Below are 27,244 nucleotides of genomic sequence, written 5' to 3'. Positions count from 1 at the left end.
AAGAAACTTGAAAAATTCTACTCAGCTGTTTTCAACATAATAATAATAATAATAATAATAATAATAATAATGAATGTTTTTGAGCATTAAATCAGGATATTAGAATGATTTCTGAAGGATCATGACTGGCGTAATGATGCTAAAAAATCAGCTTTGAAATCATTGGAATAAATTACATTTTAAAATCTATTAAAATAGAAAAAAGTTATTTTAAATAATACAGTTATTTCAGCATTTTACTGTTTTTGCTGTACTTTGGATCAAATAAATGCAGGCTTGGTGAGCAGAAGAGACTTCTTTAAAAACATTAAAAATCTTACTGTATAAAAACTTTTGACTGGTATAGTTTATTTTTGTTGTTGTACATTTTTGTAATTATATTGTCTTTATATTATATTATATTATATTATATTATATTATATTATTCATTGTTCTCATATTTTTTTCTGTCTCAGCGGGCAAATTTAATGCCAATTTCATTTTTTCTGTGTGTGGATCATCAACGAAACAACAGTCACGAAGTGGTTAAAGAATTTTCCTGAAAGGAGAAAAGGGATTAACAGAACTGTGGTATGTCAAGAATTTTTTCTTATAAGATTAAAAGTTCATTCGCTACCACTGGAGGTCGCAACACTAAAAGAGCACTTCAAACTGTTGGTATCGATAATGTGTGTGTGTGTGTGTGTGTGTGTGTGTGTGTGTGTGAGAGAGAGAGAGAGAGAGAGCGAGGGATAGTGTATGTTATTTAAATCTCTTTAAACTTTAAAGCAGTTTAAAGTTTGAAAAATAGTTTAAGTTTAAAACCTCAAATCAGTCAGATGCACATGCAAACCATTTGAGGTCCATCAAATATTCAAATTAGCACACAAAGATCAAAACAGTGGTGATGTGCGTCAGTGAAGCCGTTGTGCGAGAGCGCGCATCGCTCCGGTGCGCAGGTGGATGTCTGCGCACAATAGCGCGACTGTCTCACGCCACAGGTAGTAGCTGGACTCAGGTGTTGTAACACGACACTGAACCATGTGATCAGCGATGAGAATTTAGGAAGAAGAAAAACCCAGCTCGAGCATTCACTCAACACACTAGTAAATACCAACCGCACAAGACCACCATTGATACCAGGGCAGGATCTCGAAGGACAATGTATTATTATTATGAGCAGGACGACGGAGTGTCGCGATAGTTTCGGTTTAAATACTTCATTTCACCGGTAAGGTGAGGCGGAAGCGAGTTACGGTCAGACCTATTGGATATATAGTCTACATATATTCGTCGGGAAACATCGTGGATTATGAAGGTGAACAAACAGGTATGAGTTTTGTCTTGTTTACGTGTCTCGCATGGATTAATGTTTCCTTAGCAACACAAATAAAAGGAAGGAATGTGCATGTCGTGGCTGGATAAAGGTTACAGGTTGAGAAATGAAAAATAAATACCTTTTCTATTACATATGGCCAGGGTCAGCTGTTATGTATTAAACACATCCCAATACGTCTTGAAGAAATATTTACCAGAAAGGAATTTACACATGGTGATCTTCTGAAATGCGAGTTTGCACAAGAATAGACAACAAGGCCTATAATGGAATGAATCAGTGTATTTGGGTATACAGTATACAGTGTAATATTGTAATATATTGTAAATCCAAAATTTAAATGAAGAGATTATAAACAATAAGATTAGGAAGCTAAATTATCAGATTCCCTGTAGTTAGTAACTGATAGTCTAGTTGCTGTAACTGATTTTGTTTGTTTTAAATGATACGATCAAGTTTGCAAAGCAACTTCAGATCCTAACAGACGTTTCTACTCTTCTTTTGCAGCTCGCCAGAGACAGATAGGACAGTTTTTATTCTTTGATCTCGGACATGATTTACTGATCACCTCCGCTCCACCCTATCCGGAGCATCAGCCCTTTCTGGATGAGGGTAGGGGTGCAGATTGACTCCATCCCGGAGATGATACGGCAGGTTGGGCTATTGGCAGGGAGTTTTCTGCTGCTGCTTCTCAGGAATGTTTCGGCCCAGGGTGAGTCACTCACTCCACCTCTGCAGTCATATCCGAAACTGAACTTTGAGAGTATCCCGACTATTAATCACTTTTGAAGCTCAGTGCATTTAACAGCTAGAGTTGCATCAGATTAATCTGAACACAAGAGGCGAGGAACACTCCTCTAACTTGTACTAAGTTAGTACGGTATTTTTTTTTTGAACAGACAAGCTCAAGCATGTCGGTTACCTGCAGAAATATTCAAGGCATTGTTGCAAGGTCGTAAAATGGTACAAAATGTATGAGAAGTGCTCAATAATAAACCATCAATCTCATAAAACCTGCCCAAATTATATTTCACCCTGGAAATCACACAAAAGATGCAAGAAAGTTATACTTTCCTTACAAAAAAATAGACTTTGTACTATTTTACAGGTACATTTCAGCAACAAATTCTCATTACTGCAAAGCAAAATATTCAACTCTAAATACTGTAATGTAAAATATTATGTATTACTGGCAACAATGTATTTTAGGATCCGTTACTCACTAATAACTAGTTGCTTATTAGCATAGATATTACTAGCATATTGACTATTTATTAGTACTTATAAAGCACATATTAATGCCTTATTATGCATGACCGTATTTTTGATCCCTAAATCCTACATCATCAACTACCTTATTAACTATTAATAAGCAGGAAATTAGCAGTTTACTGAGGTGAAAGTCATAGTTAGTGGTTAGAAAATGGTTAAAATAAAGTGTTGTAACTTAACCTTAACTTAAATACATTATCGTGGTGTTTTTTGCACAGCCTGCTGTTGCTGACTTAAAGAAAATAAGAATTTGGTACAGAATTAATCGTGAGCCTGGACAACAAAACCAATCATTAGTAGCATGGGTATATTTGTAGCAATAGCCAAAACTGCATGGGTCAAAATGATCAATTTTGCCAAAAACCATTGGCAAAAAATTAAACAAAGTTCCAAGAAGATATTTTGTACATTTTCTACCATAAATATATCAAAACCTAATTTTTGATTAGCAATATGCATTGCTAAGAACTTCATTTGAACAACTTTAAAGGTGATTTTCTCAGTATTTATTTATTTTGCACCCTCAGATTCCAGATTTTCCACATTCCAGATCCTAAAGCTTATTTGTTCAGCTTTCAGATGATGTATAAGTCTCAATTTCAAAAAAATTGAATCTTTTGACTAGTTTTGTGGTCTTGGGTCACAGAAAATAATGTCAGAATGCAAAAAGAGGCTTGACCATAAAACAGGTGTCATTTTCTTTTTGTAAAACATAATTTATTTGCATTTTTGTTTTAATTTTTATGATGTTTATGAGATTCATACTTGAATGGGGCTGTAAATGTTCACAACAAATTTACTGTGGTACACGTGCTTCATGATTAGTCTTGCAGCAAGTTTCTTTCCTTCTTAAAGTTATCTTTGCACTTTTGCCCTTCAGGGATTATTTACTCCTGTAAATGATTAACATTTTCTCTTTTTTATTTGTATCCTCCCACTCTCTCTCTTTTTCTTTTTCTCTCTCAATCTCTCTATTCTATATATTTATATGTGTGTGTGTTGTCATTGCGTTACTTTTACTTTTAATCATCAATTTGCAAGTGTAACATTTATTTTCAATCAAGTCAGCAGTTTGTTCCATTACATGTTCTCTGACCTTCAAATGCACATTATGATTTGTCAAAGTTCAGTGATCACATGCATCGAAACTCGAGATTTTACAAAGTTGCCAAATTTTGAGATTATCTGGGGTGTGAGGAATTTGTTGTTCCTTACCAAATTGAGGCTAAGTATGGGTTACCATGTTGATACTTTGGTCTTTAATATTAAACAAGGAGACAGTTATAAAGTAATCTATCTACCTTTTTCTTCAACGTGGAAGTAAGCCTATGGGTGAGACTTCTGGTTCATTATCCGCTATAGGGAAATAATGAGAAGAATAACAACGTGCAGTAAATAGTAAAACTGTTTGCACTATAATCCAGTGTGTTCATAATTAAGATAATACATTAAAATAATATGGTAATCACACCAATAATATCAACCAGCAAAACAAACTGTTTTGTACAGCTAAAAATAGCTGGATGTGGATGAGACCAGAAGCTAAGCTCATAAAATTGACAAATGGCCACGCCTACTCTTACAGGAAGAAAAAGTTGGATACAAAAATGACATTTTTAAATTGATGATGAAAACGAATAATTGAACCTGAACAGTTTTGAACACATTAATTGAAACGGACAGCTTGACACATAATTCACTGAAATAAAATGAACCTACCAACAGCAATTACCATTATAATGCTCTCATGTAGGGAAGGCCAAACTAGTCTTTAGGAAAGCTAATGGCCAAATAACTGAGACATTCATAATGTTATGTTATGTTTTATGTTAGGTCACCAGTGAAATCATCAGTGGATATACAGACAATGAAAATGTACTTCACAAGTGCAATTTTATACACTGTGTAGACGATTGCCTATTGAAGGGGAGATGTTGGAACACTTTGTTTTATTCTTTTTTCAAATAGTCAGTATCCTTAAGTTTATATTTGTGAATCATTGTTTGTTGCTTATTAGTATCGGAAGGGACATTGTCACTGTGAAACATGAGTCATTAAATATTTTAGTTTTCCCAGAAGATTTTGAAAGTATGTATGATAAAAGTGTATTTTGTCAACGTTTAGGATTGCACAAGAATGTAGATGAACTTAAAGCTAACAGGCATATCAGTTGTGTAGGTGTATAGTAGTCAACATTTGAAGTGGATCGAAAAAGTTCATCAAAGTTGTCCTAAGACAAGAATGGGTATTGTTTTGGTTTTAGGACAACTTAGATGAAAGTTTTTGATCCACTTCAAATGTTGACTACTGTATGTAATTACATAATAAGAAATAACTTTTTGTCACTTTTTGTATTCAGATCCTGGTAAAAAAAAAAAAAAAAAAAAAAGAAGCTCTGAACACGTACTGAATGTTGGGTGCTGGGTTTCATAATATTGTTGTAAAACATTTAAACTGTAAGATTACACCATCACACCGCAGATGTATTACAGTTTATACCATTCAACATAGAAAAAACTTCAAGTTCCTCTTTTGTTAACATTTAGTTCTCATTCTCATATGTTTCTTTGTTTTTTTTTCTCTCAGAAATATAGCCTTAATACACTCTTAGAAATAAAGGTTCTTTATAGGCATCGATGGTTCAATGAAGAATCTTGAACATCCATGGAACCTTTAAAATGCAGAACAGGTATTTTATGGTGGAAAAAATTCTTAGATGTTTTAAATGTTCTTTAAAATGGTTCTTTTAGGAACTGTTCACTGAAAGGTTTTTTAGGGAGCCAAAAATGGTTCTTTTATGACATCATCACAAAAACACCCCTTTATTTTTAAGAGTGTAGTGAGCTCTATGAGAGTTGCGCAGCATAGTCATGTGATTTGAAATGATACAGTCATACTTCAGATAAAATATTACAGAACCAAAATATGCTACTTTGAGCTGCAACACTGTCATTAAAGAACCAATGGCAGATTTGCATTAGGATGAGAACCAAAGTCAAAGTCTGTTGATCGTCATTTAAAATTGGTATATCTCATTGTAATGTTTTCTGTTTGCAGAGGAACCGACCACAATGTCCAGTAACACTACAGCTACAACTTCCAGCCCTCAGGTGTGGTTGTTTGTTCATTTTCTCTCTAAAGTGCATCATCTGTCTGGAAGTATAAATATCTGATCAACTATTGGCCAGTATACTCTTTGTTTGACCGAATAAGAGTTTCCCAAAATTGAGAATAAGAAATAGAATCTAAAAGCTTAAAGTAAACTAGGGCATTCTGGGAAATAAATTGTTCTTACTTTGGAGTTAATAAGGTTTTTTTTTTTTTTTTTTTTTTTTTTTTATAATGTTTTGAAATAAGTTTATTATGTTCACCAAGGCTGCATGCTTTGATATTTGATCGAAATATTTTTAAATGTAATTTATTCCAAATCTGAATTTCAGCATCATTACTGCAGTTTGTAGTAGAGGTCGACTGACGTATCGGTTTGCCGATTAATCGGCACCGATAGTTGATTGGTGGAACTATCGGTTATCAGCAAATATCCATGCCAATAGTTTTTTCCGGGTTGGGTCCGTTGCTGGAGAGGCTGAGAAGGTCGTCATTATACAGCAAAGTTCCTATAGTCTTTATTATACAGCACAAGAGTGGCGGAAATCACTAACAGCAAGTGCCATTTGTTTAGACACAAGACACTTTTATACTTTGATTAGATAACCACAAATGTTCTAGAATAACAGCAGTTAAACTGTGAAAGTACACAATATCCATATGTATGTAATTTCAATACTGTGGCCTTTGTGTAGATATTTAAAGATGGCCATCTTCAGCTTGATTGTTGATGTAATGGTAGCACTTTACAATATGAGTCCATTTGTAACATTAAGATTGATAAAAGCTGTAGAATAGAAATATTGTTCCTTGTTAGAGTGTGTTAATTTCAGCATTTACTGATATATTTTAAAGATTTTAGTTGCTTTTGTTAACATTAATGAACAATAAACTAACTGTAATGATCAATATATAATTAATATTAATATTTTTATTCATTTAGAAAGTATGGTTCAGTAGGCTACTTTTTTTTTTTTTTAAATAGTAGAGCACTATTTATTTTCCGTTCAGTATCCATTTTAAAAACTATCGGTCGATTAATCGGTATCGGCCAGTGTGGTCCAACCTAGTTATCAGTATCTGTAAAATCCAATATCAGTAGACCTCTAGTTTGTAGTGTCACGCGATCCTTCAGAAATCAGTCTAATATGCAGGGTTGCCAGGTTTTCACAACAAAACCCGCCCAACTACTACGCAGTTGGTGACATTAAAAGTGTGAATTTCTTCCATTATACTATATCCTCAAATTGAAATGTTTACTGCATACAGTAACACTTCTCACTTTCCAGTGTCCTTGTTACATAAATTATGCATAATTACATGCATCTAACCCTAAACCAAATCCCAACCCTACAGTAAGTACATGGCATTTAAACATAATTACGCTGTAAGGACAACCTTGCATCTTGTTTGCTACTTCAATTTAGGAATTTCATTACAGTTCTAAATTGCTTTGGATTGAAAACATATCACAATATCTGATTTGTTTATGCAGTCAAATCCTGTTGTACTGCTTTAGTTGATTAACATTCCTATTTTTCTTTATCCAGGGCCCTAATATTGTGGCCATTGTGGTACCAACTGTGGTCCTGGGAGTACTGGCTATTTTAACAGCGGTTCTGGTATTTCTGTTCTGCGTGGTAAAGAAGAAGAGACAGACAGAGGGGACGTATCGACCCAGCGCAGAGGAGCAGTCAGGAACACGTAGTGTAGAAACGCCTGACGCTCTCAAACTACCCAAAGAGGAGAGACTGATTTGACACACTGGTTCATGACTAACCAGCAGCACATGATAGCAATGACTCAATTCCAAAAATGGTTAAACGGATAAACATTAACTACGGAACGTTTCTGAAGGAAACTCAGTCCTGTGTTCTGGTTAAACAAGGCGAGTCTGACTACTTGGAAGAAACTTGAAGGAACAGATCCTCTCTCCAAAAGGCAACAGATTTCACAGCACAGATCTGCACGTGCGGCTCTCTAGCATTTCATGCCATTTTAGACTGGTAGCTTTTCTCTGAATACTTCATTTTGTGTTGTGTCATCTGTTTTAGCACAGGTACACACAGAAATGCTGATGTTTGTATGTAGTGTTAAGTGTTTAAGGTAAAGTGTGTTAATTCTGCACCCCTAGTGACACAAAACAGAATTGCAGTCTGTTTGTTTTGCATTCAGAATGGGCCAGATTTAAAGGGACAGTGCACCCAAATATGAAAATTCTTTCACCCTCAAGCTGTTCAAAACCAGTATGAGTTTTAGAAAAGAAGACATTTTTAAGAATGCTGGTAACTTAACATTTGACATTAGTTATTGACTTCCATAGTATGGAAAAAAATGCTATGGAAGTTAATGGCTGTTTGGTGACAACATTTTAATTTTTGGGTAAACTATCTCTTTAACAGCATCAGCTCAACCAATGGTGAATTTGGGAGTGGGGCTATCTGTTTGACTGAATAATGAAAGCTGACTGCATTTAAAACTGTTTTTGCATTTCTGTTTGTTGGCCCTAGATTATGCACACTACTCCTTTAAATATTTATTCAAATCAAACTGCTCACAATATAGGATGTTCATACTCATGTTTGTTGAAACCACTTTTCCCAGATTATTTCAATAGCTGCATTTGTCTTGATTTACCTCAGCAATGTTTCCTTATCTATATAATTTAATCTAATATTAATTGTCCAGAAATTTGAATCAGTGCAACAATGAATTCTACTTGGAATCGTTTTTGATTCTTTTGTCATAGCATGAATGTTTACACTCAAATATTTCATGCATTTTGTTTCAATTGAGTGCCTTTACAAATTTCAGCGTTTCAGAATCTGCTAAATTGTGCCTTTTATAATGTGACCCTGAACCACAAAACCAGACATAAAAGTCCATTTTTTGAAATTAAGATTTTTACATCATCTAAATGCTGAATAAATAAGCTTTCCGAGATACAACTATTTGAAAATCTGAGGGCGCAAAAAAATCTAAATATTGAGAAAATCACCTTTAATGTTGTCCAAATGAAGTTCTTAGCAATGCACCTTACTAATCAAAAATTATGTTTTGATATATTTACAGCAGGAAATGTGCTGGAATACCTTCATGGAATACGATCTGATAATTTTGACCCATACATTGTATAGTTGGCTATTTCTACAAATATACCCATGCTACTTACGACTGGTTTTGTTGTCCAGGGTCACTTATATAAGATTAAAAGGCACAATGGTCATGCTATATTGTGAATTTAATCACTGCTAATGGGTTTTGTTAGGCACAACGCTCAGCGGAGTTACTATATTTACAATACAGCACCGCCTCGGGTGCCTTTGCTTTTATAAAACGATTATTAATGTTTTCATTAAAACATTATTTTATTAAACTAACACATTAAGTGTTATACTTCCGCGTAAGATACAGTCTCTACCTTAAAATAATGTTATTACGCAACAAAATAAATTGCTGTGCCGTGATGTGGTGAACAGATGGGTGTTTATGTGACAGTGGACCTTTCTCACATTTCTCACGTTTCTCATAGCGGAAGTCGTCATAGTTGGGTAAAATCCGAGTGAATGGGAGAGTACCACAAATAAATTTTTTTGCATTCACATTTGCTCAAATAGCAAAAGAAAAACGACACAATAGTGTTTTCACGACTTTCAGTCAAAGGAAAAAAAATGAGAGAAACTGATATCTGCAGTCAGAAGAGAGAACAATGTCAAATTTACCGTCCCTCCTATTTTTTTGTAACATGACGAAAATGTAGTTTAATACAAAGTATAGTGTTATAAATGCACATACATATTTTTAAAAATCAAAAACAAAACAAAACAACAAAAAAAAGTTTTATGATCATGATGACCGTTAAAACGCGTCATCACAGGTTTGTGAAAAGGGTCCATTGTGGAATTTTGCACGAATACTTTGTCTTCCGTTTGTATTTCCACAGCGTGAAGATAGTATGTTTATGAATGAACCGCTCGTTTTAAAATTTTACCGGTCCACTGACGTGACGTCCGCTAGAGCAACCGCAAAAACGGAAGTTCAATAACAATTCTGAAGATGGCTGCGCATTTGTTTCTCTGGCGCATAAGGTATTTACCCATCCTAAGTCAGAGTCAAAATTCTTTATTTTTGTATGTATTCTTAACGCATTTGTTTTACATTCGATCCATACTTTCATACACAATAGTGGGTGCGGCTATTTTTTAACGTGTTCTCCTTTTACAGTTATTTGAGATGTACAAAACCGTCTGCTTGATGTTGCAAATTAGTATTTTTTTTCCATATTATTTAATTATCTTACTTGCAGTGCAAACACATTTACTGTTTCGTCTAGTTATTTGCCTGTCAGTTAATGAATCAGAAGTCTTGCACATCCACAGAAAATATCTTACCTCTGCGTTGGAAAGTAAGGCGGCTACAAGGCCCAATCCACAAATATCTATAACTGGATAGGTGTAGGCAAATTTGAAATTTTATGACGTTATATAAATGTGCTTTAAATGCTGACACCGCAATAATATTAGGGTGTGCATGGAGGAGTGTTTTCCTTAAGAAGCATAGTACAGTAATCAGCCAGCAATGCTTAAGGCAGTGTCTCACAATAATTTGCTGGCCAAGAACACTGCAAGAGCTTATTGTGAGGAAGAGATTTGTTTTTAGGAACACTGCGCTCTAGTGGTCTATAGTTTGTCTTTCAAGCAGTTGTTTTATGCTGCCATTTTCTTTTGTTAGCGAAACACAATAGCAGCAGTGATATACTGTAAATTTCAATCGATAAGATCAGGAAATTCATAGCAAATTAATTTATGATCTACATTATTTTTTTTTTTTTTGGGCCCCAAACATTTACAAAGACAGTGCCCCAAAAACTGAATGGCGATGTATTAAATAATTAAATAAAGTAACTGTAAATAACTTAAAAGTATGACTTAATTTTAGAATAATTTAAAAGCATTCTCTAGCTGTTTGTGATTCCTATCTGATGAAATATTTTAGAGGCTGACGTAACTGGAAAAATGTGTAGCTATTCCCTCACATATCCAAGTTTTCCAAAACCATGAGAACCATGGTTCATAAATAAGGACAGTTGTTGAGAGAACAAATTAAAATAAGAAATATGCCATCTCACAGTTTTGTTTTTCGGCTGTTTTAGCTCATTTTAAAGCTTGGTTTGTCTTATTTTAAATTATTTAGGCCATCCTGTGTCCCAAAAATTAAAATTCTGTCATTAATTGCTTATCCTCCTGTGGCTTCAAACCCATAAGACCTTCGTTCATCTTCAAAACACAAATTAAGATATTTCTGATGAAATCTGAGAGCTTTCTGACCCTGACAGCAAAACCACTGACACATTCAAGGCCCAGAAGGGTAGTAAAGACATCTTCGAAATAGTCCATGCAACATCAGTGGTTTAACCTTAATTTTATGAAGCTACGAAAATACTTTTTGTGCATGAACAGGCATCAAGATTGACACAGAAGAAAAGAAATTGTTGAATAAAATCTTATTTTTGTTTTCTGTGCGTACAGTATCAAAAAGCTCTTGAATTTCATCAAAAAACTAACTTATGTTCCAAAGATAATCAAAGGTCTTGATTATCATGTAACCCTCTGTGACATTACAAAAAACAGCAACAAAGCATTTTAGATGTAGAAGTAGCCTTTATTCAGATTGACACTGACACCAGTTACATCGTTCTTGAATCTGAAGGCTTCACAGTTAAAATCACTTGCGTTTCACTTGGATGTGAGGGGGGATTTGATGGCGTGCATTCACAACATTCAGAAACACAAAACCAAACCAAAAGTTCACAATTCCTCGCAATGTCACTTGTAGGGGTAGGGGGGATGACTGTCATTGGTGGATACTGAATGTGAAAACCCATTCATTGTTCTGGAGAGCACTGGTTTGTGGTGAGAAGGATGAAATGTGGAGGATGGAGTGGAAGAAACAATATTTGCGATTTAGGCGACCTCCTCCTCGCCCTCCTCTTCGAACTCGCCCTCTTCGGCAGTGGCGTCCTGGTACTGCTGGTACTCGGACACCAGGTCGTTCATGTTGCTCTCGGCCTCGGTGAACTCCATCTCGTCCATGCCCTCGCCGGTGTACCAATGCAGGAAAGCCTTGCGCCTGAACATAGCGGTGAACTGCTCGGAAATGCGCTTGAAGAGCTCCTGGATGGCTGTGCTGTTGCCGATGAAGGTGGCTGCCATTTTTAGCCCGCGGGGTGGGATGTCGCACACAGCGGTCTTGACATTGTTGGGGATCCATTCGACAAAGTAGCTGCTGTTCTTGTTCTGGACGTTCAGCATCTGCTCGTCCACCTCCTTCATGGACATACGTCCGCGGAAGACGGCAGCCACGGTCAGGTAACGGCCATGACGGGGGTCGCAGGCGGCCATCATGTTCTTGGCGTCGAACATCTGCTGCGTGAGCTCGGGCACGGAGAGCGAGCGGTACTGCTGGCTGCCTCGGCTAGTGAGTGGAGCAAAGCCGGGCATGAAGAAGTGGAGACGTGGGAAGGGCACCATGTTGACGGCAAGTTTGCGAAGGTCGGCGTTGAGCTGGCCAGGGAAGCGGAGGCAGGTGGTGACGCCGCTCATGGTGGCCGAGACGAGATGATTGAGGTCGCCGTAGGTTGGTGTGGTGAGCTTAAGGGTGCGGAAGCAGATGTCGTAGAGAGCCTCGTTGTCGATGCAATAGGTCTCGTCGGTGTTCTCAACCAGCTGGTGGACCGATAGTGTGGCGTTGTAGGGCTCCACCACGGTGTCGGATACCTTAGGCGAGGGCACCACGCTGAAGGTGTTCATGATGCGGTCGGGATACTCTTCGCGGATCTTGCTGATGAGGAGGGTGCCCATTCCGGAGCCAGTGCCTCCACCCAGAGAGTGGGTGAGCTGGAAGCCTTGCAGGCAGTCGCAGCTTTCTGCTTCCTTGCGAACAACATCCAGTACTGAGTCCACTAGCTCTGCTCCTTCTGTGTAGTGACCCTTGGCCCAGTTGTTTCCAGCACCACTCTGACCTGCAAGCATTAAAATGTAGCATTGAAAGTCCCTTTCAAGTCAAGTGTGATCACTTGGTGGCCGTATTTGCAACACCTTCAGGCAACCAAGAGCAAGTCCTATCTACTTGGTTGGTTAAGCCAGAGGTGCCCAAATTTGGTCCTGGAGGGCCGGTGTTTTGTGGAGTTTTGCTCCAAGTCTTATTAAACACACCTGAACCAGCTAATCAAGCTCTTAGTAGACATACTAGAAACTTCCCGGCAGGTGGATTGAGGCAAGTTGGAGCAAAACTCTGCAGGACACCAGCCCTCCAGGACCGAGTTTGGACACCCCTGGGTTAAACTGACACAGAACCGTAGCTTCTAACGGCATCTGGTGATGACTTTACCAATTGGCAATTGACTCTTTTATTTAAAAAGATGGGACTTATTGCACCATATTGTGTGTTGAAATTTCTCCCTTTCATAGTATGAATATGAGTACACCATCTTGGTGCATCTAAAGCAATAGAATAGGCAACGTCGGTCCTGGAGTGCCGACGTCCTGCAGAGATTAGTTACAACCCAGAAAAAAAAAAAAATGCCTGTAGCCCTAGTAATCCTTAAGACCTTGATTAGCTTGTTCAGGTGTGTTTGATTAGAGTTGGAACTAAACTCTGCAGGTCATCGGCACTCCAGGGCCGACGTTGCCTATCCCTAATCTCAAGTCTTTAAGGGAGTTCATTTTGACAGGAATTTGCAGACATCCACCAAGTTAAATTTTAACTACTTCTAGCATCCAACACAGGAATGGGCAGCTTCGGTCCTGGAGGGCCACTGTCCTACAGAGTTTAGATTCAACACTAATCAAACACACCTGAAAAAGCTAATCAAGGATTTCAAGATCTAGAACAGGGGTGCCCAAACTCAGTCCTGGAGAGCCAGTGTCCTGCAGAGATTAGTTGAATTTGCCTCAACACACCTGTCGGGAAGTTTCTGGTATGCCTAGTAAGAGCTTGATTAGCTGGTTCAGGTGTGTTTAATTGGGGTTTGAGCGAAGCGAGTTTGGGCACCCCTGATCTAGAAGATCAAGACTAGAAAGCTACAGACAGGTTTGTTTAATTAAAGTTGGAGCTAAACTCTGCAGGACAGTAGCACTCCAGGATCAAAGCTGCCCAGCCCTGGTCCAACAGAAAAGAGAATACTATTGAAAGCCATGTGGATTCATAAATACTAAGTGTGTAAAATGATACTGTAGCAGCACATGGTGGAAATAACAAAGGTAATGGGTAAAAACATTTGATGAATGATTAGCTTACCGAACACAAAGTTGTCAGGCCTAAATATCTGTCCAAAGGGTCCAGAGCGAACTGAATCCATTGTGCCAGGCTCCAGATCCACCAAGATGGCACGGGGAACATATTTCCCACCTAAAAAAGGAGACAGATACAATGTGCATGCAAATGATGTTTAAAGGTTTGAGACCACAATGTTGACTTACATTTTGCATAACTAAAAGCAATACAACTCGTATCAAATAGCAGCACTCAAGCTGTATGAAGTTTGTGTAAAACCTAATGATCATGTTATCCAACATGATCTGAGAATAATTCAAAGCTTGGTTTTTGTCATTCTTTCATGCAAAGGAGTTAACAATGTGACAATTTTGCTTACCTTACTTTAGTGACTATAAAAAAATTACAGTAAAACTTAATGTCCACTTTTACAGTGTTAATTTTAGTGTTATTTGTATACTATTATATTTTTTATTCATTTTGAATGAGCTTTTATTTTCAGTTGTAGTTGTAATGTCATTCATAGTAATTTTGTTATGTGCTTTTGTTATTTTAGTTAAACTAAATTAAATTTAAAAAAGCATTTTATTATTTTTATTTTATTTATTTATTTAATAATTAAATAATTTATATTATTTACTTATTTCTTTATTTTATTTCTTTATTTTTTTTTGTTAATGATGAAAACAGTGCTTTTGCATCCCAGATTTTCAATGTCGCTTCAAATCTTTGGATCCCACCATATATTTATGCTGTCACCAAATATATTGTATTTAAATAGCGCATAAAGACACTGACAATTCTTGTTTCTGCAACCTTTATGATATTAAAAAAAATACCTGTGGCCTCATTGTAATAAACACTGATCCTGTCTAGCTGCAGGTCGCTGTCTCCATGATATGTTCCGGTTGGATCAATGCCGTGCTCATCGCTGATAACCTCCCAGAACTGAGAGAGAGAGAGAGAGAGAGAGAGAGGGAGGAGAAGGAGGAGGAGAAGGAGGAGGAGGAGGAGGAGGAGAGACAACAGGGCGGAGGCCAGAGAGATGGTGGGGGAGAGACAGACGTAGACAGAAAAACAGAAAAAAAAATCATATTTATATCGTTAGAAATAAAAAAAAAAAACGAAAGAATGAGCAAAATGAGCATCAAATATGTAGAGTTAAAAATTCATGTAGGATCAAAAAATAAATAATAATTAAAAAAAACTAAAGAATGAACGATGCTGCAGCTGAGCAAATAATAAAATGCAACGAAAATAATTCCATTATTTCGATTACTCGCAATTAATATTTGATATACTTGTTTTCAAGAACGCTTCTCTAGCCTATAGTTGGAATCTTGAGAACTACGTACATTTTACGGATTCCAATGAATCCGAGGAATGTGATGTTATTTTCTTTAAGCGATTACCGAAATATAGTCTAGGTTCGAATGCATGGGCTTTGCAACTATATAATATACATATGCAATGCATTTTTATGTATTTGCTAAATATTAGGTGCCAAGGTACAGTATTTTATTCCCGTATGCTAATTAAACGTAAAGTAGGTCATTCCCGCAGATAGGAGGAACCAATTCCAACAATTCAACCTTGTTACTATTAAAAATAACTGACCCTGGAGGTATACATTAGGTCTAACTGTAATAAACGTGCCATAATCGCATGATTACCATAATTAGAAGAAGGGGAAAAAAACGAAGGAACGTTTAATTCATTCATTCTCCATCGTACAATGGATGAGACGTTTCCACGCCCAATGAAAGCACATCTTTGCGCACAATGCACCGGCTGTCTGCAGCTGCAAATAGGGTAAATGCGTGTTTAAATCGTGCATGCATTTGATGAAAGCTGCAGAACGAATCGAATCGAACCGCGGTGCATTTCTAGAAGATTCTTTTAAGGGCCGGATTAGTTGCCTTGGAGGGCATCGAGTGCAAGTCCAAATCTGAGCCATCAGTTCTCAAAAAGCAGCATTACTGGTGTATTTTACCTTGGCTCCGATCTGGTTGCCGCACTGGCCGGCTTGCAGGTGCACAATCTCGCGCATGGTGCTGCAGGAAGGACAATGACGGGGATTCAGGAATCGAGGGATGTCTTCTGCTGCACGCTCACGGGCTGAGCTGCTTTTTCTGCTCCTCTCCGTCGCTCGGAGATTAACGCCCGCCTCTGAACTCCGTTACTGGGCTGAGCGTGTGGTGCAAGATGACGTCATCGCCATGGCAACCAAGACTGGAGGAGAGAAGGAGGACCTTGAGCTCGTGGAGACACCCGATAGGATGCTGCCTGTGATTTGGACGGAGATGATAGGCGGCTCTCCAAGGAGCACTGATTATAAAGACATGTCTGAAAAAAGGGAATGAAGAATGGCTTCTCATTACAGTAATAAACTACTATGATACTACCATGGTATTTTGTGTGTGTGTGTGTGTGTGTGTGTGTAGGAGGGCTACACAAAACCGCAACAGAGAAAGATTGGTGTTTGACCAAAGTGGGACTTTTTTAAATGGCTGGTATTCAATTAATGTATGTGGTCCAACAGTCCTGTTTCTTTAATTATTATGTCTTGGTATGTCAATCCTAATACAGCCATGCTTTAGACTGACATTTAAACAGACATATGATCTGTGTGCCTAATAATCAATCATAAGAGGCCAGATTGTAGATATATATGGCAACACCATGAAACCATTACAAAAAGCTTGGAGATTCTATTCTGTTCTAACAAGCATCAGAAATCAGCATTTTTAATAAGGCACACAATGCCTGGAGTCTGGAATTCATCTGCCAAGATATATTTTTATTTATGTATCTGTCTATCTATCTATCTATCTATCTATCTGTCTGTCAGTCAGACTGTCTGTCTGTCTTTCTATTCATCTATAAGTCTATCTGTCCGTCCATCCATCTATCCATTCATCCATCTGTCCGTCTATCTATTTGTCTATCAGACTATCTGTCTGTCTTTCTGTCTATTTGTCTACAATACTATCCATATGTCCATCCATCTGTCCATCTTTCAGACTATTTATTCGTCTATCAGACTCTCATCTGTCTGTCTGTCTTTTCTATCTAAAACTATCCGTCCGTCTGTTTGTCCATCTATCTATCTATCTGTCTGTCTGTCTATTTGTCTGTAAGACTATCTGTCCGTCCATCTGTTGATCCATCCATCTGTCTGTCCGTTCGTTTATCTATTTGTCTATCAGACTATCTGTCTGTCTTTCTGTCTATTCGTCTGCAAGACTATCCATCCGTCCTTCTAACTATTTGTCTATAAGACTGCCCGTCTGTCCGTCAATCTATCTACCTATTAGTCTATCAGACTCTCATCTGTCTGTCTTTTCTGTCTATTCACCTATAAAACTATCCATCCGTGGTTGTCCATCTGTCTATCTGTCTGTGTCTATTCGTCTGTCAAACTGTCTATTTGTCTGTAAGACTGTCTGTCCATCTATCTGTATGTCTGTCTTTCTGTCTATTTGTCTAAGACTAGCCGTGCATTAATCCGTTTTTAGACTCTTGTATGTCTGTCTGTCTATTTCGTCGATAAGACTATCCGTCCATCCATCCGTCCATCTATCTATCTATCTGTCTGTCTATCTATCTATCTATCATCTTTCTGTCTGTCTATTCATCTATCAGACTGTCTGTCTTTCTGTCTATTTGTCTAAAACTATCCGTGCGTCTGTTTGTCCATCTATCTTTACAATCTATCTATCTGTCTATCTGTCTGTCTGTTTATTCGTCTATCAGACTATCTATTCATCTGTAAGACTTTCGTCTGTCTTTCTGTCTGTTCGTCTATAAAACTATTTGTCCATCTGTCCCTCCATCCATCTATCTGTCTGTCTGTCTATTTGTCTATCAGACTATCTGTCTGTCTTTCTGTCTGTATTTATCTAAGACTATCTGTCCATCCATCTAGCTTTTACAAAAAAACTTAACATGAATTTTTGAAGCAGAAATAGTATTTTCCAGTAAAAATTTACTCCAATAATCTTTATTTACAACAGATCTTTTTATTTGTTATTATTATTTATTTATTTATTGTGCAGTGCACAGTTCTCTGCCTGCAACAGCAGATTTTAATAAGATTTCAATTTTATAGCCACACATTCAACATACCTTAATTTTGAAAGTAAATACAGATATTTGACAACTTCAGGTCACCACACTTTATTTACTTACTTAATAACTAATTAAATAAATAGGGTGTTAATTATTTGGCATTGTGCTTTTTTCACAACAGTTAAGTCCAGACTCAGTGCTTTTTATTTCATTTTGTTGTCATTACAACACTCCTGTTATAATTTCAGTTAGCATAAATGAAACAGCACACCGAAAACTACCATGATATGTGAGAATTATACAATGTAAACAATTAAAATGATTGTTTTGCATCACCATAATGAGATTTGCATGTGTGTATTTATATTTACACACATTATTTATTAACACAGTGTTTTATGTGATCTATGTGAAGAAACCACACCTACTATTCAAATCAGACTGCGAGAACTCGCTGAAGGATGTGGATCAGCTATGATCGTCTCTTGACATCATTCAAAACACCTGACTTCTAGTTTTACTAGTTCAGTCTGCTTAGACCCCTCCTTCTCTACTGATGCATGTCAAGACAGACTGAGCTCCATGAAACCAGCTGAGTGAGAACACCTGCAAACTCAACAACAGCTTCAGCTGTGATGTCTCCCTCCTGTTAAAACCCCAGTACCTGCTAGAAGACATGTCTGCAAGCCTTCCCGAAGAGGACCTCTCCTGTCCCGTGTGCTGCGAGATCTTCCAGGATCCGGTGCTTTTGCCGTGCAGCCACAGTTTCTGCAGGAGCTGTCTGGAGCACTTCTGGGAGAGCGCGATCCTTCGTAGCTGCCCCGTCTGCAGGAGAAAAGCCTCCAAGAAAACCCCCCCTTCAAACCGGGCCCTTAAAAACCTGTGTGAAGCGTTTCTGCTGGGCAGGGGCCAGGGCAGTGCATCTGGATCAAACATCCTGTGCTGGAGACATGGGGAAAAGCTCAAACTCTTCTGTTTGGTGGATCAGGAGCCCATCTGTGTGGTGTGCCAAGCCTCAAAAATGCACAAAGGTCACGACTGCTCTCCCACGGAAGAGGCGGCTCTGGACTGTAAGGTAGAGTTTGACAGTGCCGCATTGTTTCGACAAACTGTGTTACATTGTGTCATGCTCAATGCCGCTGTTACTGATTTACAGCGGCAGGGAACAAGAATGCTGTTTGTCAAGTTTGCTTTGACATTATCTCAGCATGTTCGGCCAAAAAGATCATGGCAGGCTTTCAAACAACACCTTCTGCATTCCCCTACTTCAGGCTCCCATTGTGGCATATGCATCCTATTGTATTCTGGAAAAATGTGATCCAAAATGTGGCATAAATCTTTCAAAGTATACTTGCACGGTTGGATTAGTGTAATGCTGGAGTGTGTTGAAAAAGAGAGGCTTCATTTGGTTATAGTTCTTCTGCAGCGGTTGTTCTGAGCTGGTTGGTTGTAAGTCTGTTCTGAAAAAATTATGCTGAATGCAAATGAAGCTAATCAGGCATAGTTTGGATAACACATTAAAGAAACATATTAGCTTTTAAAAGTGAATAGAAAACACTTCCCAGATCTTTTGTTGTTAACATAAAAAGGTGGTAGACAACATAGACAGCAGTGAAGTAACTTTGTTAAAGTGGGTGGGACACTGTGCGTTTTTGCCTTTATTATTATAGGACATTATTAGGCCCGAAATTCTTCACATCAGTGAATAAATGGAACATTCGTGCTCCAACGTGTCCCACCCGTCCCACCCGTAAATTACGCCTGTGATAGACAGGTTGTGGTAAATGCCCTCATCCCTTAAAAACCACGATATTAATTAAAAAGGTATTAAGTTGTTATTTTAGTATCAAAATAAATGTATTTGTATATTTTTCTTTTTCATTTTAATTGTAGCTAAAGTTTGTACTTTATTCTTATTACATTGTTTTATTATTTTTTATTGCTCTCTCCATATATAACTGTATAACTATGTATATGTATATATATGTGTGTGTGTGTGTGTGTGTGTGTGTGTGTGTATATATATACACACACACACACACACACACACACAATTATATATCATACAATATCATATATTATTGTAGTACTAAATGAAAATAAATGAAAATGAAAAATGTATATATATATTACAACAATTATTCAAAATGGTAAACACCCTCATCCCTTAAAAAACATATTAATTAATAAGTTAAGTTCAAATGTTATTTTTAGTATCAATATTATATTTTTTCTTTTTCATTTTTATTTTAGCTAGTTTTTATTAACAATTTTTTTTCTTAGTTTTTTTTTATTAAATGTTATTTATTTTTATTGCTCTCTCTCTGTATATGCTATATTAAGTTCAAATGTTATTTTTAGTATCAATAACATTTTATTTTTATATTTTCCTTTTTAATTTAGCTAATTTTTAAACTTAATTTTTATTTATTTTGATTAATTTTTATTGCTCTATATCTATATATACTATATTAAGTTAAAATGTTATTTTTGGTATCAGTAACATTTTTTTTACATTTTCCTTTTTCTTTTTATATATATACACTTTTAGTTTTAGTTATTACAGTACATCAAAATAAATGAAAAAAAAGACAAATGTTGGAAATAAGGTGGAAATAAATAAATTTTCACCTTTTTTATATTTTATTTAATTTCAGTCAGTTTATTTTTTATGTTTTTAGTTTTAGTATTAGTTAAATATAATAACCCTGGTTTCTCTTTTATTATTAATTTAATTCATTATTAATTGAATTTAATATTCATTTCATTTATATTATCACTTTTGTGTGATAGACACCTCTAATGCTGATACCAAAGCAAAATATCTTTCCTGAAGTACTTTTTTCACACATTATGGAATATATCGAGGGGTGAGAACCAGAAGGGTGTAAGTGACATTTTGGGTGAAATGTATGTATATATATCAAATGAAAGCTCTTGATGAGCTCTTTCTACTGGCAAAAGTATACAGTCATCCCTGTTTTTAAAAACTTTTATTATAAATGATCAATCTATGGTAAATTTTTGTTTTGGCCTTCCTGTTGGTGTCAAGTTGGTGAAATGTCACTTACGCCTTTCTGGTTCTCACCCTCCTTGATTTTACACTTAATAACAATATTTCATTTGCAGGACAAGATGTCTGCTGCCATAAAGGAGCTGCAACGTAAGCTGGAGGTATTCAATAAAGCAAGACAATCTTCAGCCATTACTTTGGAGCACATTAAGGTTAATATTACATTTAATCAGATATTGCTTTTGTCAAATGGTCAGGCAGTTAATGTCTTTTGTATCAATTATTTATCTTAGAATCAGACCCAGCGGGTTGAGAAACAAATGAAGGATGAGTTTCTCAAGCTCCATCAGTTTCTTTATAAGGAGGAAGAGCGCAGGTTATCGGCACTGAAGGAGGAGGAAGAGCGCAGGGTCGAGGCTGTAAAAAACAGAGATGATGATAACGCACGGAGGATATCGTCTCTTACAGACATGATCAGGGCGATGGAGCGAGCCTTAAACGCTGAAGATTTAACATTGCTGCAGGTGAGAATATTGACATCTCTTGGAATAATGTTCTCATTCATTCACTGAGTCAGTCTTTGTGTTAACCTTTTACAGAATTTCAAAGCCGTCATAGACGGGTAAGTATATCTACTTTCTTTTCATTACTTTTTGTTTTTCTTTGCTGTTGCATCTAATCTTGTGGTTCTTGGTGGGTTTAAAATTGGATATTAAAGGAATATAATTCACCCAAACATGAAAATTCCCTCATAATTTACTCACCCTCAAGCCAGATGTATATGACTTTCTTATTCAGACGAATACAATCGGAGTCATATTAAAAATGTCCTGGCTCTTCCAAGCTTTATAATGGCAGTGAATGGCTGTTGGGATTTTGAAGTCCAATAAATTGCATCCATTCATCATAGAAAGTACTCAACACTGCTCCAGGGGGTTAATAAAGGCCTTCTCAAGTGAATTGATGCATTTGTGTAAGAAAAATATACATATTTACAACTTTATAAACCGTAATCTCTAACTACAGAGCCGTGTGGAGTACTTTTTATAATGGATGGATGCACTTTTATGGGCTTCAAAATCTTAACACCCATTCACTTCCATCATAAAGCTTGGAAGAGCCAGGACATTTTTTTTTAATATAACTCCACTTGTTTTTGTTTGAAAGAAGAAAGTCATATACAGCTAGGATGGCTTGAGGGTGAGTAAATGGGGTAATTTTCAATTTTCTATCCCTTTATTAAATGCATCAAATGTTACAAAAACACAGGAAGATAGAAATGGTTTGTCATGGATAAAATCTGAGATTATTTAATGATTATATTATATTTTTAATACATTTTGTAAATGTTATATGATAAAGAATTTTCCTTCAAAATGGTAAATCTGATGCAAAACCAGTGATCTCTCTTGCTCTCTATTAAATGTTTGGAGAACATGGAGTACATTGCAGGATCCAGAAGGCATGTCTGGATCTTTGTTGGATGAATCGAAACATCTTGGGAATCTAAAGTACAAGGTCTGGGAGAAGATGCAGGCAGTTGCACCTTACAGTAAGTATCACTTTAATGTACAGAATGGACATTGATAAAAATAGCCCAAATTTTAACCTTAATATCTCTGAGGGGTTTATGTAGTAATTTATTTTGCTGCATAGTTATACGTATTTAATCCTGATAGTACTGCATGCTGTATATTGAGATTTTGTTGAGATTAACAGCTATAATTCAATAAAACTGCAATACAATTGCTTAAAGCAAGAATTGTTTGAATAATGTCAACACTAGAGAGAAAACAGGGGTTTTAAAAGCTTCTTTTTCTTTTTAACTTTATACTGACCCCACGCCCTCAGAAAAACGGTACAAAAGTTGCACTGGGGCAGTATTCTTTTAAAAGGCACTAATATGTCCCATTTAGGTACTAATATGTACACTTTAGATACTAATATGTACTTTTGGGGTACCAACATGCACTCTTTCTGAGTAACAAAAAGGTACAAAGTGCACCTTTTAAAAGGATACTGCCCCATTGATAGATTTTGGACCTTTTTTTTTTTTTCTGAGTGCAGTGTGAATGTAACCTTACACAAAAGCAAGCATGTATACCCACAATTAATTTATTTTACAATGAATAAGTTCATCCAGTAATACAGGACTTGTCATGTGATGTAAAAATGGCTAAGTTATCCAGTTATCAAGTACCAACATGTGCTACCTCAAAACAAGGAAATCACAATTTCAGAGTACGTTTTCAATGTCTGCCTTCGTTCACCAGGTCCTGTAATTTTGGACCCAAACACAGCCCACCCTTGCTTGACGCTATCAGATGACCTGACCAGTCTCTGGTATACCACCCCAAACCAAGGTCTCCCCAGTAACCCTGAGCGTTTCCACATCAGTGCAGAGGTGCTGGGCTGTACTGCCTTCAGCTCTGCAAGCCACAGCTGGGAGATCGAGGTTGGTGACAATGAGGACTGGATCTTGGGCTTGGCCAGTGAGAGTGTGAAGAGAGATCAGGAAGTACCTGCAAGACCAGAGAATGGCTTCTGGACCATCTGCCTACGGGACGGGCAATACAGGGCTATGGCATCACCCCCAACTCCTTTAAAAGTGGAGAAGAAACTGCAGAGGCTCTTGGTTCAGCTGAACTGGGACAGTGGAGAGGTGATTTTTTCAAACCCATCATGTCAAGAAATTGTATACACTTTCAAACAGGTCTTTACAGAAAAGTTATTGCCGTACTTCTACACGCAAAGTAAGCATCCTTTGCGGATCCTCTCCAAGCCTGTGTTGATGTCTGCATGAAAGTATCATCTAAAATAGGGCAATAATCTATTGTGAAAAATACAAACTGTGGAAAATTCATCACGTATACACATTTGACAGATGCTTAAAGTGATTTACAGTTCATTCATCTGATGGAAATCAACCCCTGATTGTGGGATCTAGTGCTGTACTCCACTTATTTTACTGAGCTAAAGAAGTTATTCAGATATTATAATGCACAGAGCCTCTTAATAATACACTACACCTGTATTAAATACATGCACACGTATCAAAAGAGTAACAGGTTCTGCTGAATCAGTATTCATCAAGTATCAAAGTAGCCTAAAGCAGTTCTCCTAATGTGTCTGTGCAAGCTTATCCTCACTGCTAGTGCTAATAAAAATCTTCAAACTACTGCAGTTTCTTATTCTGTCTCAATGATTGTTAGTCCCAGATAGCACACGTACATCTGCAAGATGTCCGTTAAAGATCACTTGATCTGGAAAACATCTGCTGTGTACAAACATCTGCCAGACATCTGTAAGATGTCAGTTTTACATACATTCTAAATTATAAAAATCTTAAAGACATCTAATATACGTCTATTTGGCATCTGATAGGAAACGTCCAATAGATGTATTGCAGATGAGCAAACATTCAAATACACCTTGCAGATGTAAATGCAGACGTCAAATAGACGTCAAAATGCTTAAAGGGGTCATCGGATGCCCATTTTCCACAAGTTGATATGATTCTTTAGGGTCTTAATGAAACGTCTATAATATACTTTCGTTAATAATTATTAATGGTACAACACCCTTTTTACCTTGCAAAAATCATCCTGTTCTCGTCGAGGTTGCTTTAAATGTTAATGAACTCTGCTTGCCCCGCCCCTCTCTTCTCTCTGTGAAGTGACGAGCCTGTTTACTTTAGCCACATTTAGCCACTAAACTTGCTAACTAGCACATTATTAGGAAAGGCGATCACAAAGACTCATTAAAAAAAACAAAAAACAAAAGTAAAACCTTATACTCACTTCTGCTGTAAGTGAAGCTGGATCACGAATGATTCGCACGAACATAGACCGATAAATGTAGATCGGGAGGTGCATTCCCTTCACAAACAAATGTGATCCACTGCATCTTCAGCGGCTCAGATGTTGGGAGTAAATGACGACCACTATGTTCATTATTACATCCAGCAACACAACACCTCAATCGCTCAATCGGAGATATTCTTGTCTAACTTACATCCCTGTTCCGGCATCAAAACAATGGGGTTCAGACAGTTACAGAAAATTTAGGGCAGGTCTGAGGTAAGACGCTCATGTCAATCAACTATCGTGGGAGTGGCCTCACCGACAGGCATCTGAGAATGGCTCGATTTGAAAAAGTGGATATTATTTTTACAGATTAATTAAAAACCACTGCATGGATTTTTATCATTATAGGGTAGATGTGTACATACACTGGCAACACACATTAATGTTCAAACAACATGTAAAAGTGAACTTTGCATCTGATGACCCCTTTAAGCAAAGCCTTGGCATCACTTTTTAGTGCTCAGGGTAATATTTGGCCGAAATAATATTTGAAAATCTGGAATCTGAGGGTACAAAAAAGAAGCAATAAATTCTCAGCAATGCATATTACTAATAAAAAACTAAGTTTTGATATATTTACAGTAGAAAATTTACAAAATATCTTCATGGAACATTTTTGGCTTAAAAGAAAAATTGATCATTTTGACCCATACAATGTATTTTTGGCTATTGCTATAAATATACCCGTGCTACTTCGGTCACATTGGTTTCAGTTAAACAAAGATAGACATTTAAAGCAAATTTATGCAGGTTTATTAATTTTATTTATTTATTTACCTCGAAAGACCCGTTTCAAAAACATTCTGACACTTAGGCTACTTCTAATAAGAAGAATGGATTCCTTTTTCCCTCGCTCCCGCCAAACATCTGTTCTGAGAGTTTGTAAATGTGGTGAGCGGGTACGGAATTCCGCAAAAAAGGTTTGCTTTAAGACAGCAACTGTAAAAACGGCACACTGTAATCATAATAGTGATACAAAACATTTAATTCCACTTAGTTTACTGTAGGCTCCAAAATACACAAAACTACATAACTACTACAGGTGCACTTATTAAAGTAGAGAATGATCATTAGGAAAGGACATCAGGACTACGTGTCAATATTTTCATTCTTTTGTGAGACACTATTCCTATGAAACACTAGCATGTTAATATGATCATCATTACAGTAAGCTTTCAAAAAATAAATAAAAAAAACAAAGATGAAACAAAATTATATATTCTTCATGCTCCAAATACTGTAATACCATTCTGAAGTTATTCTGAAATATATTTGTCTGGGTTCCAGACAGATAAGCTTGTATGTGACCAAGGTGAAAAAGATAACTACCCAGATAGCACACGTATGTCTGCAGGATATCTGTTAAAGGTTACTTGATCTGACATATGTAAGATGTCAGTTTTACGTACATCCTAAATCATCTTAAAGACAACTAACGTATTGCAGATGAGCAAACACTCTAAAAAAAAAAAAATGTCTTCAAAATGTAAAATAGACGTCAAACATCTCCGTGATGTACATGTGCTATGAAGGTAATGTTGTAAAAACCCATGCATCTGTAACTCTAGAAAGTGTGTGCACATATTTTACAAAGACAGAACAGGAAAGTCTGGTTTGAGGGTTTTGTTAGGACACCACATTTTTGAGCTCAAGATTTTTTAAACCTGTTAAGACTAATCATTTTCTCCAGCATGTATGTACAATCAAAAACACTTTTAGCTGCTAAGTCTAATAATGTCCAATAATGCTTTTTTTAAAAAAAAAGAAAAGAAAGAAAAAGAAAGCAATCTGCTTGCTGAGTTTGATACCCTTTCTGCAGAGGATTGAGGCCAGCACAACACAAACCTGAGACGGAGAAAAGATGCAGACACTGGATGCACTCGTGGTAAGTCAGAGACAGCATTGCCTTAAGGGACTACATTTTATCTACGGATTAATCAATGTAAGAATAAATATGATTAAAGGTGACAAATAAAAAAACATTTAAACAACAGATTAAATAGATTTATTTCAGAGGTCCATTACAAATAGATCAAAAAACTTTCCATATTTTTGCTCTGTTACACATGGTGGCGCCACAAGTCTTTAAATAAACCTTTGAATGTTCTATTCAGTTTCATTCACAAAGTTACTCTTATTAATATAGCACTTTACAGACATTTTCAAAGCGGCTTTGCAGTTATAGACAAGAAAACAGTGATTCAATTATGCTAACATTGCAAACATTCAAATTCAATTTTCCTGTAATATATATAGTTATATATTAATGCTTAGAACTATGTATAATTGCATATAGAATGGCTTGAGAAAATGAATGCAGTGTTA

At 36.7% G+C, this 27,244-nt stretch overlaps 3 protein-coding genes across 3 annotated transcripts; 2 read left to right on the top strand and 1 right to left on the bottom strand.

Annotated features, from left to right (window-relative positions):
* The first annotated feature begins 920 nt into the window (after positions 1 to 920).
* On the top strand, positions 921 to 7,527 carry crb3a (crumbs homolog 3a). Its single transcript, XM_051102344.1, has 4 exons — positions 921 to 1,309; positions 1,823 to 2,027; positions 5,645 to 5,697; positions 7,246 to 7,527. The coding sequence occupies exons 2-4, from the start codon at positions 1,922 to 1,924 to the stop codon at positions 7,453 to 7,455; spliced, it is 369 nt and encodes a 122-aa protein (XP_050958301.1). The 5' UTR covers positions 921 to 1,309; positions 1,823 to 1,921; the 3' UTR covers positions 7,456 to 7,527.
* A 142-nt stretch (positions 7,528 to 7,669) lies between these two features.
* On the top strand, positions 7,670 to 24,231 carry LOC127159371 (nuclear factor 7, brain). The gene is made up of 7 exons (XM_051102222.1): positions 7,670 to 9,783; positions 18,456 to 19,115; positions 21,170 to 21,265; positions 21,347 to 21,577; positions 21,653 to 21,675; positions 22,487 to 22,605; positions 23,327 to 24,231. The coding sequence occupies exons 2-7, from the start codon at positions 18,717 to 18,719 to the stop codon at positions 23,854 to 23,856; spliced, it is 1,398 nt and encodes a 465-aa protein (XP_050958179.1). The 5' UTR covers positions 7,670 to 9,783; positions 18,456 to 18,716; the 3' UTR covers positions 23,857 to 24,231.
* On the bottom strand, positions 11,336 to 16,267 carry tubb4bl (tubulin, beta 4B class IVb-like). The gene is made up of 4 exons (XM_051102234.1): positions 15,963 to 16,267; positions 14,809 to 14,917; positions 13,994 to 14,104; positions 11,336 to 12,716 (listed from the first exon to the last, which is right to left on the bottom strand). Exons 1-4 carry the CDS (start codon positions 16,017 to 16,019, stop codon positions 11,659 to 11,661), a joined length of 1,335 nt encoding a protein of 444 aa, XP_050958191.1. The 5' UTR covers positions 16,020 to 16,267; the 3' UTR covers positions 11,336 to 11,658.
* Positions 24,232 to 27,244: the final 3,013 nt, after the last annotated feature.

This window comes from Labeo rohita, chromosome 3, assembly GCF_022985175.1.
Source record: "Labeo rohita strain BAU-BD-2019 chromosome 3, IGBB_LRoh.1.0, whole genome shotgun sequence".
Lineage (NCBI taxonomy): Eukaryota > Metazoa > Chordata > Actinopteri > Cypriniformes > Cyprinidae > Labeo > Labeo rohita.
Note: the sequence above shows the minus strand (reverse complement) of the source record. Positions and strands in the feature narration are given on the sequence as shown.